The sequence below is a fragment of the Leptopilina heterotoma genome, unplaced genomic scaffold (assembly GCF_015476425.1).
Source record: "Leptopilina heterotoma isolate Lh14 unplaced genomic scaffold, ASM1547642v1 Lhet_15, whole genome shotgun sequence".
Classification (NCBI taxonomy): domain Eukaryota; kingdom Metazoa; phylum Arthropoda; class Insecta; order Hymenoptera; family Figitidae; genus Leptopilina; species Leptopilina heterotoma.
The window spans coordinates 2509874-2524038 of record NW_025110867.1 but is presented as its reverse complement, the minus strand read 5'-3'; the positions used below and the strand labels follow the sequence as shown (position 1 = coordinate 2524038).

Below are 14165 nucleotides of genomic sequence, written 5' to 3'. Positions count from 1 at the left end.
TCACTTTTTCTCGAATTTCACTTTTACTCAAATTTTATTTTCACTTCACTGTCACTCGAATTACACTTTTACTCTATAATTCACTTCACTTTCACTCCAATTTCACTTTTACCCAATTTTTATTTTCACTCCACTGTCAGTTCACTTTCACTACAATTTCACTCTACTTTTTCTTTTACTCGAATTTTATTTGTAGAGTAAAAATAAATGTTGAGTGAAAGTGGAGTGGGAATAAAATTTAAGTATGTGAAGTGCAATGAAAATTAAATTTGGGTAAAACTGAAAGTGAGGAGTGAAAGTGAAGTGAAGGTGAAGTGTAAATGAAATTTGAGTAAAAGTGAAAGTGGAGTGAAAATAAAATTTGAGTCAAAGTGAAATTCAAGTGAAAGTAGAGTGAAAATAAAAATTGAGTAAAAGTGAAATTCGAGTGAAAGTGGAGTGGAAATAAAATTGGAGTGATAGTGAAGTGAAAGTGGAGTGAAAGTGAAGTGACAGTGGAGTGAAAATAAAAATTGGGTAATAGTGAAATTAGTATGAAAATGAAATTTGGGTAAAAGTGAAATTCGAGAAAAAGTGAAGTGAAAGTGTAGTGTAAGTAAAATTGGAGTGAAAGTAAAGTGAATGTGGAGTGAAATTGGAGTGAGAGTGGAGTGGAAATGATACTTGAGTAAATGTGAAGTGAAAGTGGAGTGAAAATAAAATTTGTAAAAATGAAATTCGAGTGAAAGTTTAATGAAAGTTCAATGAAATTACATAATCAACCCCCTGTTGTCATACTACGGATATATATTATCTTCCTAAAACAATGAAGACAAAAAAAATGTCTTTTTCAGTTCTCAAGATAATTTTCTCTCCTCTCAAAACAAAATCTTCTAATATTCTCCGTTATAATTTCAACTTATTATAACATTTCCTTTTTCCTAACGACGAGTCAGAGAAATTATCTGTCCTCAAATATATTAAACAAATTTTTTTTTCACTTCTCCTTTTACAAAGCATCAAATGTCGAGAAGAAAGAATGGCTGGGCTGGTGAGCACGTTTAATAAACTCAATTACCTTATCGCCTGACATAGGTCGGGTTCCGCGGAGCGGAGAAGCACCTGTCTACACCTCTCGGATCCAGTTACTTGTCCAAGGGTAATTAGGTGCTAGTTGCAACGGCCATAAGTCAACCCAGAGAGAAGAAACTCGAGGACACCCGCGGTATAATAAATGGGAAAATTTCCCCGCCTTATATAACGTGATCGCATTAAAACAAGTTTAATATTAGAACAACCCCCGCAATGGCAAAACTAAATAAAGAATTCAAAAACGTTTTATTCGACTCTGATTCATTCTTCGAAAAAAGGAGGAAAATAAAATAAATAAAAATTTCATTGTTTAAGGAATAAGTGAACTTTTAATTATGTAAAATTAAGTGGTTAATAATGAATGTGATTGGTTTTAAAAATAAAAATGCAGACAGTAGATGATTTTGAAAAAATCATTAATTACGAATATAATTTGCAATTCAATAATAATCCAAATACTGCAATTTTCATTAGGGTAAAACACATTATACTCGGAGATTGAACAGAATTATTGCAAAACTCAATTATTAAAATCAATTCTACTGAATTTCTAAATAAGTCCAATGTGAAATTAATCTCGGTGAGAAAGCACATTATACCATTTGCATTATGTAAATTTATACATTTTCAAAGCTGGGATATTTGACAAAACACGTACATTATAATAATTCCCTTAATATGAAACATTTAATACCATTTTGTGGATTGCCAGATTATAAATGAAATGACATTTGGAAAAAATTAACGAACGTTAATTAGTATTGTAATTTATTTAGTTTCCTTTTATGTATTTACATTATGTAAAACATGTATGTAAAACATGTTTGTAAAACATTTTTGTAAAACATGTAATAAAACATGTACATACATGTTTACACTAATATAGTAAATATTTCCAAAAATTAATCCTACTAGTGGAATATGAATTCTATTTTTATCACCAAAGTTTCTATTAAGTTTGTTTTAGACAAATGAGTCTTTATTGTTACTATGGTAGGGATAAAAAGAATGAAGAGATCTCTCTTTTTCAAGATGGAATATAAGAACAAAACCATTCTTCTTTTTTTGCAACTTGAAAAGATGAAGTAGAGAATGAAAATGTGCTTCACATGCTTTTATGTGAAGGTGTGCTTGAGAGCATGTAAGTAGATATTATGTGGCTACTCCATTAAGGAAAAATCGTTTGCCTCTCTGTTGTAGAGTACCTGATGTCAGGAAGTCCTCGAAGTTATCCGGCACGGTCTCCGGGGGTTGCATCAACGCCTACAGTCACCAGGTGAGTCGCATATACGTTTCCTACTTCTTTCACTTTCAGCTAAAAATTTTATCGATTAGGCAGATGGAAATTACTTATCAGAGCTTCTTTCAGGTAAATTGCTAGCTTAAAAATGTTCTTGAAAATTATTTAAACATCCATGTTGTTGGAATGTTTTTGGTACATTATTTAATGGACTAAACAAAACATAACTTTCTGTTATGTGTTATAATCTCAGAAGGAAACTAAACATACTCCAAATCAAGATTCGCGGTAGAGAATCGTCGCCAAGTAAAAACCGCGAAAATATACACCGAAAAAAAAATGTTTTCAGTTTTAGACTATTCCACTTCTTTTGCAGCATTTTTTTTCTCTTACATATAGGCATCTAAAGTTTTTCTTTGTAATTGTGAGGATTTTCCACTTTTATATTTTCCATTAAATGTCACTTTTTAAACAGTTTGAACCTGCGTTCAAAGAAACAAAAATCAACTTAAAAATCTTCTTTCTAGTACAAATTTGTTTCAATTTCAGAAGAATAGTTTCAACCAAAGAAGAAAGGTTAAAATTCATCTTTTAGTTAAAACACTTTCAAATATTAACAAAAATTCCTCTTTTTTGTAGATGATTATTCGTATATTGAAAATAGAATGTAAAAATAATTGTTAAGCGGAATTATCTTCTCACTTTGAAATTTTATATTTTTCGGTGTATTCTCAAAATATCGACTGCATAGAATCGACTATAGGAAAAATCGAAAAACTCGAGTAAATCTTAAAGGGGAGACCCCACCTTTATTTTGACCCCTTCAAAATAAAATTATTAAACGAGGTAATGTTTTTTTTCTTGCATCATTTTTAACCTGAAAACATATAAGATTGTCAAAAATATTTAATTTTAATTTTTGAAGAGGTTAGAATTTTTTTCTTTTGACCTATTGCATATTATTGCAAATCCATGCGAGAAATTGTTTAGAATGGTAAAATATGTATGGAAAAAAAATTTCGTTGAAAAATATTAAAAACTGTAAGAGAAGATCGATTTTTAATATTCAAATATTTAAATTTTGCCGAAATTTCGAAAGTCCTGAACCTTTATTTATTTCCAATTTGATGCTCTGAGTCGAAAAAACATAGTTAAAATTGACGATTAGCTCATTTTCATGGTAAAAACTATAAAAATCATGGCTTTTTGCATTTATTTCGGTATATATAAATATAGTATACCATAAAAGCTTCGGACTATGATTTTTATGATTTTTACCACGAAAATGAGCTAAATGTCAATTTTAACAATGTTTTTTGAATAATAACATCAAATTACGTAAGTATACACAATTTGGAAAAAAATTAAAAATTCAAGGCTTTCGAAATTTCGGCAAAATTTAAAGATTTGAATATTAAAAATCGATCTTCTCTTACAGTTTTTAATATTTTTCAACGAACTTTCTTTTCCATACATATTTTACCATTCTAAACAACTTCTCGCATGGATTTGCAATAATATGCAATGGAAAAAAGAAAAAAATCTAACCTCTACAAAAATTAAAATTAAATATTTTTGACCATCTTATATGTTTTCAGGTTAAAAATGATGCAAGAAAAAAAATATTACCTCGTTTAATAATTTTATTTTGAAGGGGTCAAAATAAAGGTGGGGTCTCCCCTTAACCAATTTTGCTCAATTTTTTTTGTTGGACAAAGAATGATAATTTAAGCAAAGAAAACTGATAATTTCGTATTTTTTGAAATATTTGGATTTTTCTTCAAAAAAATTAAAAAAGAAAGGAATTTTCTAAACAATTCCCCTTTTAATTACTTCATCTATTCCCGCGTAAAAAAATGTTGGCTCGCTCAAGGCTCGAGACTTGGTTGAAGCTAAAAATTCCCATAAAGCTTAAGGCTCGATCAAGGCTCGAGACTAAAATTAAAATTAAAAATTAAATTACTTTTAACTAAATAAAAATTTAGAATAATGTAATCTTTTATGTCTTTATTTGAATTTTTATGTCTAATTTTATTATCTAAAATATGTAGTTGTTTTTTAAGCTAAAAATTTCTTCACTGTTTAAGGCAGAAATTATTTTTGATTTAAAAATTAAAACTTTTCTTCTAATAAAGATACAAATTTTACATTCAATGATTATTTTTTAATTTAACCAAGTCTCGATCTTTAAGAAAGCCTTCAGCGAGTCTTAAGTTTTTGGTGAATTTTTAGCTTCAACCAAGTTTCGAGCCTTGATTAAGCCTTAAGCTTTAGGGGAATTTTTAGCTTTAAGTCAAGTCTCGCGCCTTGAGCTTTAGGAGATTTTTTAGCCTTAACCAAGTCTCGAGCTTTAAGAAAGCCTTCAGCGAGTCTTAAGTTTTAGGTGAATTTTTAGCTTCAATTAAGTCTTGAGCCTTGAGTTTTAGGGGAATTTTTAGCTTCAACCAAGTCTCGAACCTTGAGCGAGCTTTGAGCGAGCCAACCTTTTTTTTACGCGGGTTTATTAAAAAGTTGAGATCATGCAACAAGTTTTAAAATCCCATCAAAAACATCATTGATGTAAAAAGTTGTAATTAGTAATATTAATAAAATCAATCAATATTAAAACTTTACTTATAAATTTTACTTGGTAAACTTTTATTTGAATAATTTCTTTGACAATTTCAACAATTTTTATTTGGCGAAACTTTTTACATCGATGATGTTTTTGATGGGATTATATATATATATTTAATTTATCCGGCATATGTGATGTAAACCTGATTTATATGCAGAGAGGAAGGCTCTGATCTCAAGGGACAGGTTTTAAGAAAGATGAACTGTTAAAATTGAAATTAAAGTATTTAAGTTTTTATTTGAATCCTTTACAATTAGAATCAGAGAGAAAGAGTAGATCCAGATGTCTTCAGGCACACTGAAACAAAATTACAACTTTTTGGAATCAAAGAGAATTTAATTGGGGACAAATTTAAAGTATTAGTGATTTACCTTTTAAAGTTATTGTTAGAGTCGTAGATTCAGCAAGCGATACATTCTTCAGTGTGAAGTTGAGGAAAACATCTTGACTATAGCAGAAACAGTGAATGCAGTAGATTGCCTTCAAATTGTTTTCGGGCCAGCGAAAGTGAAAGATCCGGAGTGTAAGTGTTGATGTAAATTAGATTGAACACCCCTCAGCTTTGGAGTAACCGAATTATTTATTTGATGTTGTGGTAATTCAGTTCTTAGAAAAATGGTAATGTGCCTCGTAGTAGAAATTATCTCCTTGAATGAACTTGACTAAGACGAGACTTGAAGAATGCACTTGGTACTTGAAGAGTTTTTCTAGATTGGAGTCGAAGAAAACATTTGATGACAGTACACAACTAGTTAACTTGGTGGCAGTTGCTGGACTGACATGAAGAACATAGGTAGTTGATTTAGTGGTAACTTCTGAACTAATTAACTTGAAGACGTTTCCTGGACTGACGAATTCGGCAAGGGTGGCACCTTTTAAATGTTCCGTTTACAGAGGGATAATACGTCATACCACCCACTTTTATTGCTTTCTGGGTCAGTTTTTTCTACTGATTTAATTTGGTCGCGTATTAGTTCCTGTATTAGATAAGTTAATGACCCTATATAGGAGGGTGACAAAACGTTGATGACGCTGTTTAGTATCTGTTCCCAAGTGTAAAACCATTGGATCAATGTTGCTTCGGTTACAAGAAAAAGAGGATTCGGATTTTAAAACTTTACAAAATAGTTTATAAATGTAACATATAAATACTTCGCGATAATATGACAATACCATAAATCACTAAAATTCTGAAATGAAAAAGACATTTACAATCATGGGACATGTAAAGAAACTTTTTGGATATGTTTTTTCTTTTCTCCCCATTGGGTAAATATTTCTGTTGGCAGTAACATTTTGAGGTGAATACGCTTTACAATCGTAGGAGAATTCTAACAGTAAAGTGTAACAGAAAAGTTTCAAGTGTATCAGGGAGAGGAAAAATCGAGTAATAGTAGCGTGAGGGAGTTTGGAGAGAAAGAGTGTAGAGAACTCGGGCACAAACGTCACCTTAGTGAGAAAGAGGAAGAAGATCGTGAGCTTTCGACCAAGCGGAATCCTAGGGTCGTTAGAGGCTTGGAAGACAGGAATGAAAGTGGAAGAGGAAAAGCGACGATGGGAAGGAGGGGGGGTGAGGGTTTGGTTTGGGAAAGGGAAGTCTTTACTCGTGGTATGGTGTTCTTTTGGTCCCGTTGCCTCAGCAACAGAGTACCTTCCGTTTGACCCGCTGTTTCCGGATGATGCGGATGTCCTTTCCTCACCTCGTTCCCTTTCTTTTCAAAAAGTCTTGAACACCGAACTTGGTAAAATTGTTTCCCCTATTTTGCCAGTGCAAAATTGTCCCCCCGCCTCCAACAACTCTAACAATTTTTCAGTTTCAATTCATGACTTTTTATACTCCAATTCCCTTGCACAAGTGGTTTCTTTCATCGTCTCGACACAGTGACACAGAAAAATTGAGCTCGATTCAAAAAATAATTTCACACTCTCAAAATATAGTTGTCAGTTTATTGGAAACTACTCCAGATAGAGTAGTTTTTCAGTATCCGGATCATTGTTCGGTATTTATTGACTTATCCATAAAGTCTAAAATAATTGTCTTTTTCAGATTTTTATGAATTTTTTTTTTTATCCACGTTGTTTGTTCCCGCATATTTCATTAAGATCTTGACTTTAAGAAATGTCTAGTGTATTTCAAAATTACAAGCTTGTACGCATTGCAAGGAGTATAAACAGACGCGGTGTAAATTCTTATAATCCACTCGGTTCGCATTTGTTCTCACTTTTACCAATTTCACGGACATCTTCTTTCTTGTATCATGTCTGGTATGCTGCTATAACCAAAAACTGCCACTGGTTAATGTAACATAATGTGCAGACGGAAAAAACCCACAATTCCATTTCTCAGGATGCTTCCTTATTTCCTTATTCTGTACACGAAAGTCTCACAATAAATTAAGGACGAATCCTGCTTTTCAGCAGGCCTAAAAGTAGCACTTTTTTCAAGAATTGTTTTTGAAAGGTAAAAAGAGAGCATACTTGATACTTAAGGAAAGAAATTCCATTTATTGAAGCGTCTAAAGCTTCCTCCTCATAAAGGGAAAAAAAATATGGAATAGAAAGGCGCGGATTAGGAAAATGATTTCCAATAACGTTTGACATCTGTCTCAGATTCACGGCAAACGTAATCGTAGGGAGACTTCTAATATAATCCACCCTTCTTATTTAGTAGAGAAACATTCAGAAAATCCCTTTGCCCCTTTATGAATTTTACGGTTTCACGCAATGAAAGTAAATTTTAACAACTAAATAATCAAAATTCAGTTATTAAAGTGAATTTCTTAATTAGGTACACCAAAAGAAAAGAATATGTACAACAGGGAATCGTCCAAGGGGAAAGCAAATCCTAGTTCGATTTACAATTCACCTGTTTTATCTGGATGCAATTATGCACCCTTCGTATATCAGGGATCGTATAGGATTGTGCACCGTTGCGCGATGGGGGAAACCCAGTTAGCCCGCAGCTGCGTATAATAACATTGTCCAATTGGAATAGTTATGTAGCTTCCCGATCCCACCAACCCCAAATGCTACTCGTTTTTTTTTTTTTTTTTTTTTTGCAAGCGCGCGACCTCGACAAACTCATCGGTTTTCGTACGGGTTCTCGAGTGTCGTTCTTTCATTTCGGTTTTTTTTTTCTCTTTTTTTTTTATTTTCACATCACTACCTACTCTCGATCAATCGTCGACGATCAAAGGACCCGTATCTGAAGCGAATTATAGACGAGAGTGAATAATGGGACTGATTCAAAAATTGATCGAAGAAGGTATTTCATTAAGATACTGTCAATGGTATCAAGTGCCTTTCAACAGGATGCTCTACTATATATATACATGGATGCTGGTTATAAAGTGGAAAATTACTCATATTTGATTCGATAAAAGAAATATTGATGGGATTATTACATTACATATATATTGAAGACAGAGGGCAACTTAATTTGATTCGGATATTTTCAAAAATGATGCTTATCTTTTATGTAAATATGTAGAAAATTAGGTGTTTTTGTTTTCAAGTTGTAAATTATGAATCCTGATGCACAAAGTGTGTATCTACAGAAAATTGAAGCGTATTTCTAAATTTTGACTTAATAGTCCAGTCAAATTAGACAAAAAACAAGACATATATCTAGATATAGAAACTTTTTATTATAAATAAAAAAGTCCTCGCAACATTCTAAATACCGATAACCGAATAAACAAATGTTGGCTACCTCAAAGCTATCTATAGACTTCCTCAAGGCTCGCTTCAGGCACACTTAAAAGGCTCTAGACTTGTTTGAAGCTAAAAACTCGTCTAAAACTTAAAACTGAACTTAGACATAAGGCTCGCTCAAAGCCTCACTTAAGGCTCAAATCTTGTTTGAAGCTAAAAAATCGTCTAAAACTTAGAACTAAACTTGGACATAAGCCTCGTTAAGGCTCAAGGCTCACTTAAGGCTCAAGACTTGTTTGAAGCTCAAAACTTGTCTAAAACTTAGGACTGTACTTTGAAATAAGGCTCATTTAAAGCTTAAGGCACACTTAAGGCTAAAGTCTTGTTTAAAGCTAAAAACTCGTCCAGAACTTAACACATAAGGCTCCAATAAGGCTCAAGACTTGTTTGAAGCTAAAAATTTGTCTAAAACTTAGGCATAAGACTCGCTTAAGGCTCAAAGCACATTTAAGGCTCAAGACTTGTTTGAAGCTCAAAACTCGTCTAAAACTTATCATTGAACTGAAACATAATGCTCGTTTCAGGCTCAAGTCTTGTTTGAAGCTAAAGGCTCGTCTAAAACTTAGAACTGAACTTAGACATAAGGATCGCTTAAGGCCCAAGACACACATAAGGCGATAAGGCGGAAGACTTGTTGGAAGCTCAAAAATCGTCTAAAACTTATGACTGAACTTAGACATGAGACTCGCTTGAGGCTCAAGTTTTGTTTGAAGCTAAAAACTCGTCTAAAACTTATTTAAGACATAAGGCTCGATTAAGGCGCAACTCAAAACTCGTCTAAAACTTTAGAACTTAACTTAGAAATAAGGCTCATTTAAGGCTTGAGGCACACTTAAGGCTTAAATCTTGTTTAAAGCTAAAAACTCGTCCAGAACTTAACACATAAGGCTTCAATAAGGCTCAAGACTTGTTTAAAATTAAAAATTTGTCTAAAACTTAGGCATAAGACTCGCTTAAGGCTCAAGGCTCACTTAAGGCTCAAAGCTCATTTAAGGCTCAAGACTTGTTTGAAGCTCAAAACTCTTCTAAAACTTATCACTGAACTGAAACATAATGCTCACTTAAGGCTCAAGTTTTGTTTGAAGCTAAAACTTGTCTAAAACTTATCACAGAACTTAAACATAATGCTCGTTTAGGGCTGAAGTCTTGTTTAAAGCTAAAAACTTGTCTAAAACTTAGGCATAAGACTCGCTTAAGGCTCAAGGCTTACTTAAAGCTTAAGGCTCATTTAATACTCAAGACTTGTTTGATGCTCAAAGCTGGTCTGAAACTAAAGATATAAGGCTCGATTAAGGCTCAAGACTTATTTTGAAGCTAAAACCTCTTTTAAAACTTAGGACTGTACTTAGACATAAGGCTCGCTTAAGGCTCAAGGCTCACTTGAAGCTCAATACTTGTTTGAAGCTAAAAACTCATCTAAGACTTAAGACTGAACTGAAAGATGAGGCTCGCCTAAGGCTCACTTAAGACTGAACATATTTTGAAGAATAAACACGTCTAAAATTAAACATTCGTCTAAGGCTTAAGACTCGCTTAAGGCTAAAGAGCTGTTTGAACCTGAAAGCTCTTCCAAGATTTTAGATTGGTTCAAGACGTAAAACTCGCTTAAGGCTTGTTTGAAGATTTAACTTTGCTTATGGCCTTATATTGATTTAAAACATTTCTTGAGATTAAGGTAAGCTTTAAGTCATTAACAAGTTTTTAGCTTGAATCAAGTCTTGACACATCAGTTTGCCTTGAGCCTAAAATAAGTATTAAGAGGCTCAGGTCAATTTTATGTTATAGACGAATTTATAGCTTCAAACAAGTCTTGACCCTTAATTGAGCCTTGAGCCTTAAGTGAGCCTTATGTCTAAGTTCAGCCCTGAGATTTAGACAAGGTTTTAGTTTTAAATAAGACTTGAGCCTTAAGTAAGCCTTAAGCGAACATTATGTCTAAGTTTAGTCCTAAGTTTTAGACGAGTTTTGAACTTCAAAAAAGCTTTTAACCTTAATTGAGAACCTTATGTGTAAGGTTTTAGACGAGTTTTTAACTTCAAACAAGTGCGAGCCCTAAGCCTTAAGCTAGCCTTATTTCTAAGTTCAGTCCTAAGTTTTAGACGAGTTCTGAGCTTCGAACAAGTATTGAGCCTTAAGTGAGCCTTGAGTCTTAATCGAGCCTTATGTCTAAGGTTTTAGACGAATTTTTAGCTTCAAACATGCGACTTGAGCCTTAAGCCAGACTTGATCCTTAAGCGAGCCTAAGTTAGACTAAGTCTAATTAGATGGACGTCGAATTTAAGACTGATGGCTCTTCATAAATCTGTGGCTTTTATAGTTTTGACTAATTGAACCAATAGTTTCTTTTCTTAGTATATTTTTAGAGAAAAGAGATTTTTTTTCTGCAAATATTCTTAATTAAAAATTATATCCATCCTCATTGTAATAATTCAGAGTTATCTAATTTCAGCAATGTCTCGGGAATAATCTAAAAAGCCCATAGTTGCGAGTATGTATAGAAATTTGATATTCAAATTAGTGAAATAGGGGTGTGGCGACAGGAAGGTATATATTCAGGAATGGGTTTGGTTCGTAGACGGAAACGCAAAGCTTTAGAGTGTCGTTGCAGAAAGATAAGTAACTATGGTATTGCGCGTCTTTCACTCGTAAGTGACGTTTACGACCTTTCGTCACGCTAATGGAAGTGCGAATGCATTAGAAATGTGCGACTCGCCAAGAGAAAAAAAGAGAGCACACTGGGGTTTTATTCAAGTCGATAAAATAGCGACTCCAAGAAAATAATGTCCATGGATATGGGTGGTGTTCATTTCATGATCCAAGAACGCTAGGCAAGTTTTCAAGCAAGTTTATCGCGTATTGACAATATTTCACAATAAAACGTTGATATACGAGGGATTTGGTTGATATTTGAAAGTTTTACCGTCACGAAGAGGCAGCTATTCTTAAAGAAAGAAAAGTTCAACTCAAAGGAAATCTTCACCCCTCAAGACACTTTAGTCGAAAAAAGTGGCAATTCCCCGGCCATCCCTTCTTTCTCTTTCCACGATCTTCTTCTTCTTTTAGACCCTTTAGGTTTGAATATTTCAGAAGTGATGCTTGCTAAACAAATTTGAAAAGTTTTTAATTAAATAAACATTTTTTTTGGCAATTTCTTAGCGTATAACCCAAGGTGAAAAAGTACTTCAGTTGCCATGGAGAGCACAACTACTAGGAATGGAATAATTGAAGAGCAATTTTTGGGAAATGTACAAATATTGCTGCTCATGGCTGTACAGATTGAAAAGGGGTCCAGATTCTTCTTTCAAATCATGTTTTTAAAGCTCACATTTCCTACTCGGAGGTTCTTAGGGTCACTAATCACGAATCTGAACTTATTGTTAGTTCTTTAAATTTCAAAATGGCGGATCCAATATGGCGACATAATCATACATCCAATATGACAAAATTTTTAAAAATTAACAGATTTCGGTGAAAATAAGTATCGAAGGGTTTTTGGGGTCGCTGATTACGAATCTAAACTTAATTTTTCAAAATTCAAAATGGCGAATCCAATATGGCAGAAATTTTTTTTAAAAGTTAACGGATTAATATTCATATTTTAACATGGCAATATTAAGTAAGTAGAAGCTCTTTACTTATAAATTAACATAATTACTTATTTTCACTTTTTCAATACACTCAATTTTTTCTCTTATGAAACTATTCTGTATGTTGTCAGCACACTTTTATATATTTGGTGTATATTAAAAGGGAAAATTAAAAAAAAAGGGAAAAAAAATAATTCCAGGAAATCCTCGACCTACATGAGTCTTTATCATGCGACTGAAGATAGCGTCGCAAGAGTTCTTTTAATTACGTACTATCCATCGGCGTTTTCCGACGGGATTTAAGTAATTAAGTTCGACTTAACGAAGAAAAGACGCCAGCAATAAGAAGGCGCTAGAGAATGAGAGAATGCGACATTGAGAAAAAAAGAGAGAGAGAGAGAGAAAGAGAGTCGATAAAATATAAGGGAAAAAGTCGATTGGAACCTGCAGAGAGTTTCAAGTGGTTCGATATCAAAATAATTGCTATGTCAAATCAACGCTTCAGTGTGCAGACGATGCGCGAAGGCCCGAAATAGCACTGCACAGAATGCTTGACTGAATGTTTGCCATCAAAAGTCTCTTTTCTTCAATCTCAAGGTATTTCCTGCGAGAAAGATCTTTCTCTCTTCCCCTACTTTTACTCTCCACTCTTGCTCCCCCAAAACTCTCTCTTTCTCTCTCTCTCAATGTCTGATAGGAGTTCAAATTAATTGAGCATTTGTCGTGATTAATTATCTAATAGAATTTTTTTTTTCAAATTTTCATTTATTGATTTTATACAATATTAATACAAATTCCTAATCAATAATATTCCAATAATAGAAATTTTATTTTTTGAAAATTTTAAATTTTATTTAAAAAGTGTCCGCCATGTTGGATCCGCCATTTTGAATCTTGAAAAACTGACATTGTATTGGTTAATTCAAATATTTTAAAATATTTCCATAAGTTTCAATTATGTCCTAAAATTTTAATAAGTTCTTCAAAACAATTCAACTATTTTTATAAACATAGTAATATTCTTCGCAAAAATTCAATTATTTTCAATTCTTCTTCATAAAATTCAATTGCTTTCAAAATTTTCAATTAAAATTATTAAAGAACTCCACTAGTTGAAAAAAAAGTTCAAAGAAATTCTTCCAAAGAATTTAATTAGGATTTTTAAAAATTTTAATAAAATTTGGGAGAATTCAGTTATTTTCCTAAATAATAAAATTCTTTGAAGGAATTCTATTATCATCAAATTTTTCGATAAAATTCTATGCAACACTTCGATGATTTTCAATACATTAATTTTAAAATTGAAAATATTTGAAAAGAAAAATTATAAAAAAGTTAAGAAACAAAAATTATAATTAATGTTATAATTATTTTTATTTTATAATTAATTCAAAATTTTAATGACAAATAGAAATCATCAGAATTGTTTTCACTTCTTTTCATTAAAAGACTGAAATTTTGTTAAAAATTATGTTTTGTCAAATAGAAATTATGCAGATTTTTGTTCTTTACTTCTAAACAAAATTAAAAAGTTATTAAACAACTGTGATTAAGAAATAGAAAATTTATTTTATTTTGCATTATTATTGTTTATGAATTACAATTTTTTTAACAAAATTATTATTTTGTTTTAGAAAAAGAAGAAAAATATTTGCACAATTCCTATTTTTAATCTTATTTTTGGAATAGGATTTCCACAGGAATTAAGAAATTCTAAAATTTCAAATTCAAACATTTTTTAAATTATACAACTTATAAAAGTATTTGTTATAAAACATATTAAAACATATCGATTGCTCCGAGTCGAAGACTCGGAGTGATCGATTTCTTCATGTTTTATAATAATTTTGACCGAGAGATAAAATTATTATTTTATATTATAAGAATATTGTTACTGTAACTTCATCAAAATTATTTTCAACATTTTAAATCAATT

The 14165-nt window shown here is 32.0% G+C and overlaps 1 protein-coding gene across 5 annotated transcripts in view; it reads left to right on the top strand.

Annotated features, from left to right (window-relative positions):
- LOC122498471 (teneurin-a) overlaps positions 1–14165 on the top strand; it is a 917080-nt gene that overhangs the window by 689959 nt on the left and 212956 nt on the right. For all 5 annotated transcript variants that reach the window (XM_043606207.1, XM_043606206.1, XM_043606204.1 and 2 more), the window contains one exon: positions 2272–2347. In XM_043606207.1, coding sequence (XP_043462142.1) covers positions 2272–2347 — 76 coding nt within the window. The remainder of the gene's footprint in view (positions 1–2271; positions 2348–14165) is intronic.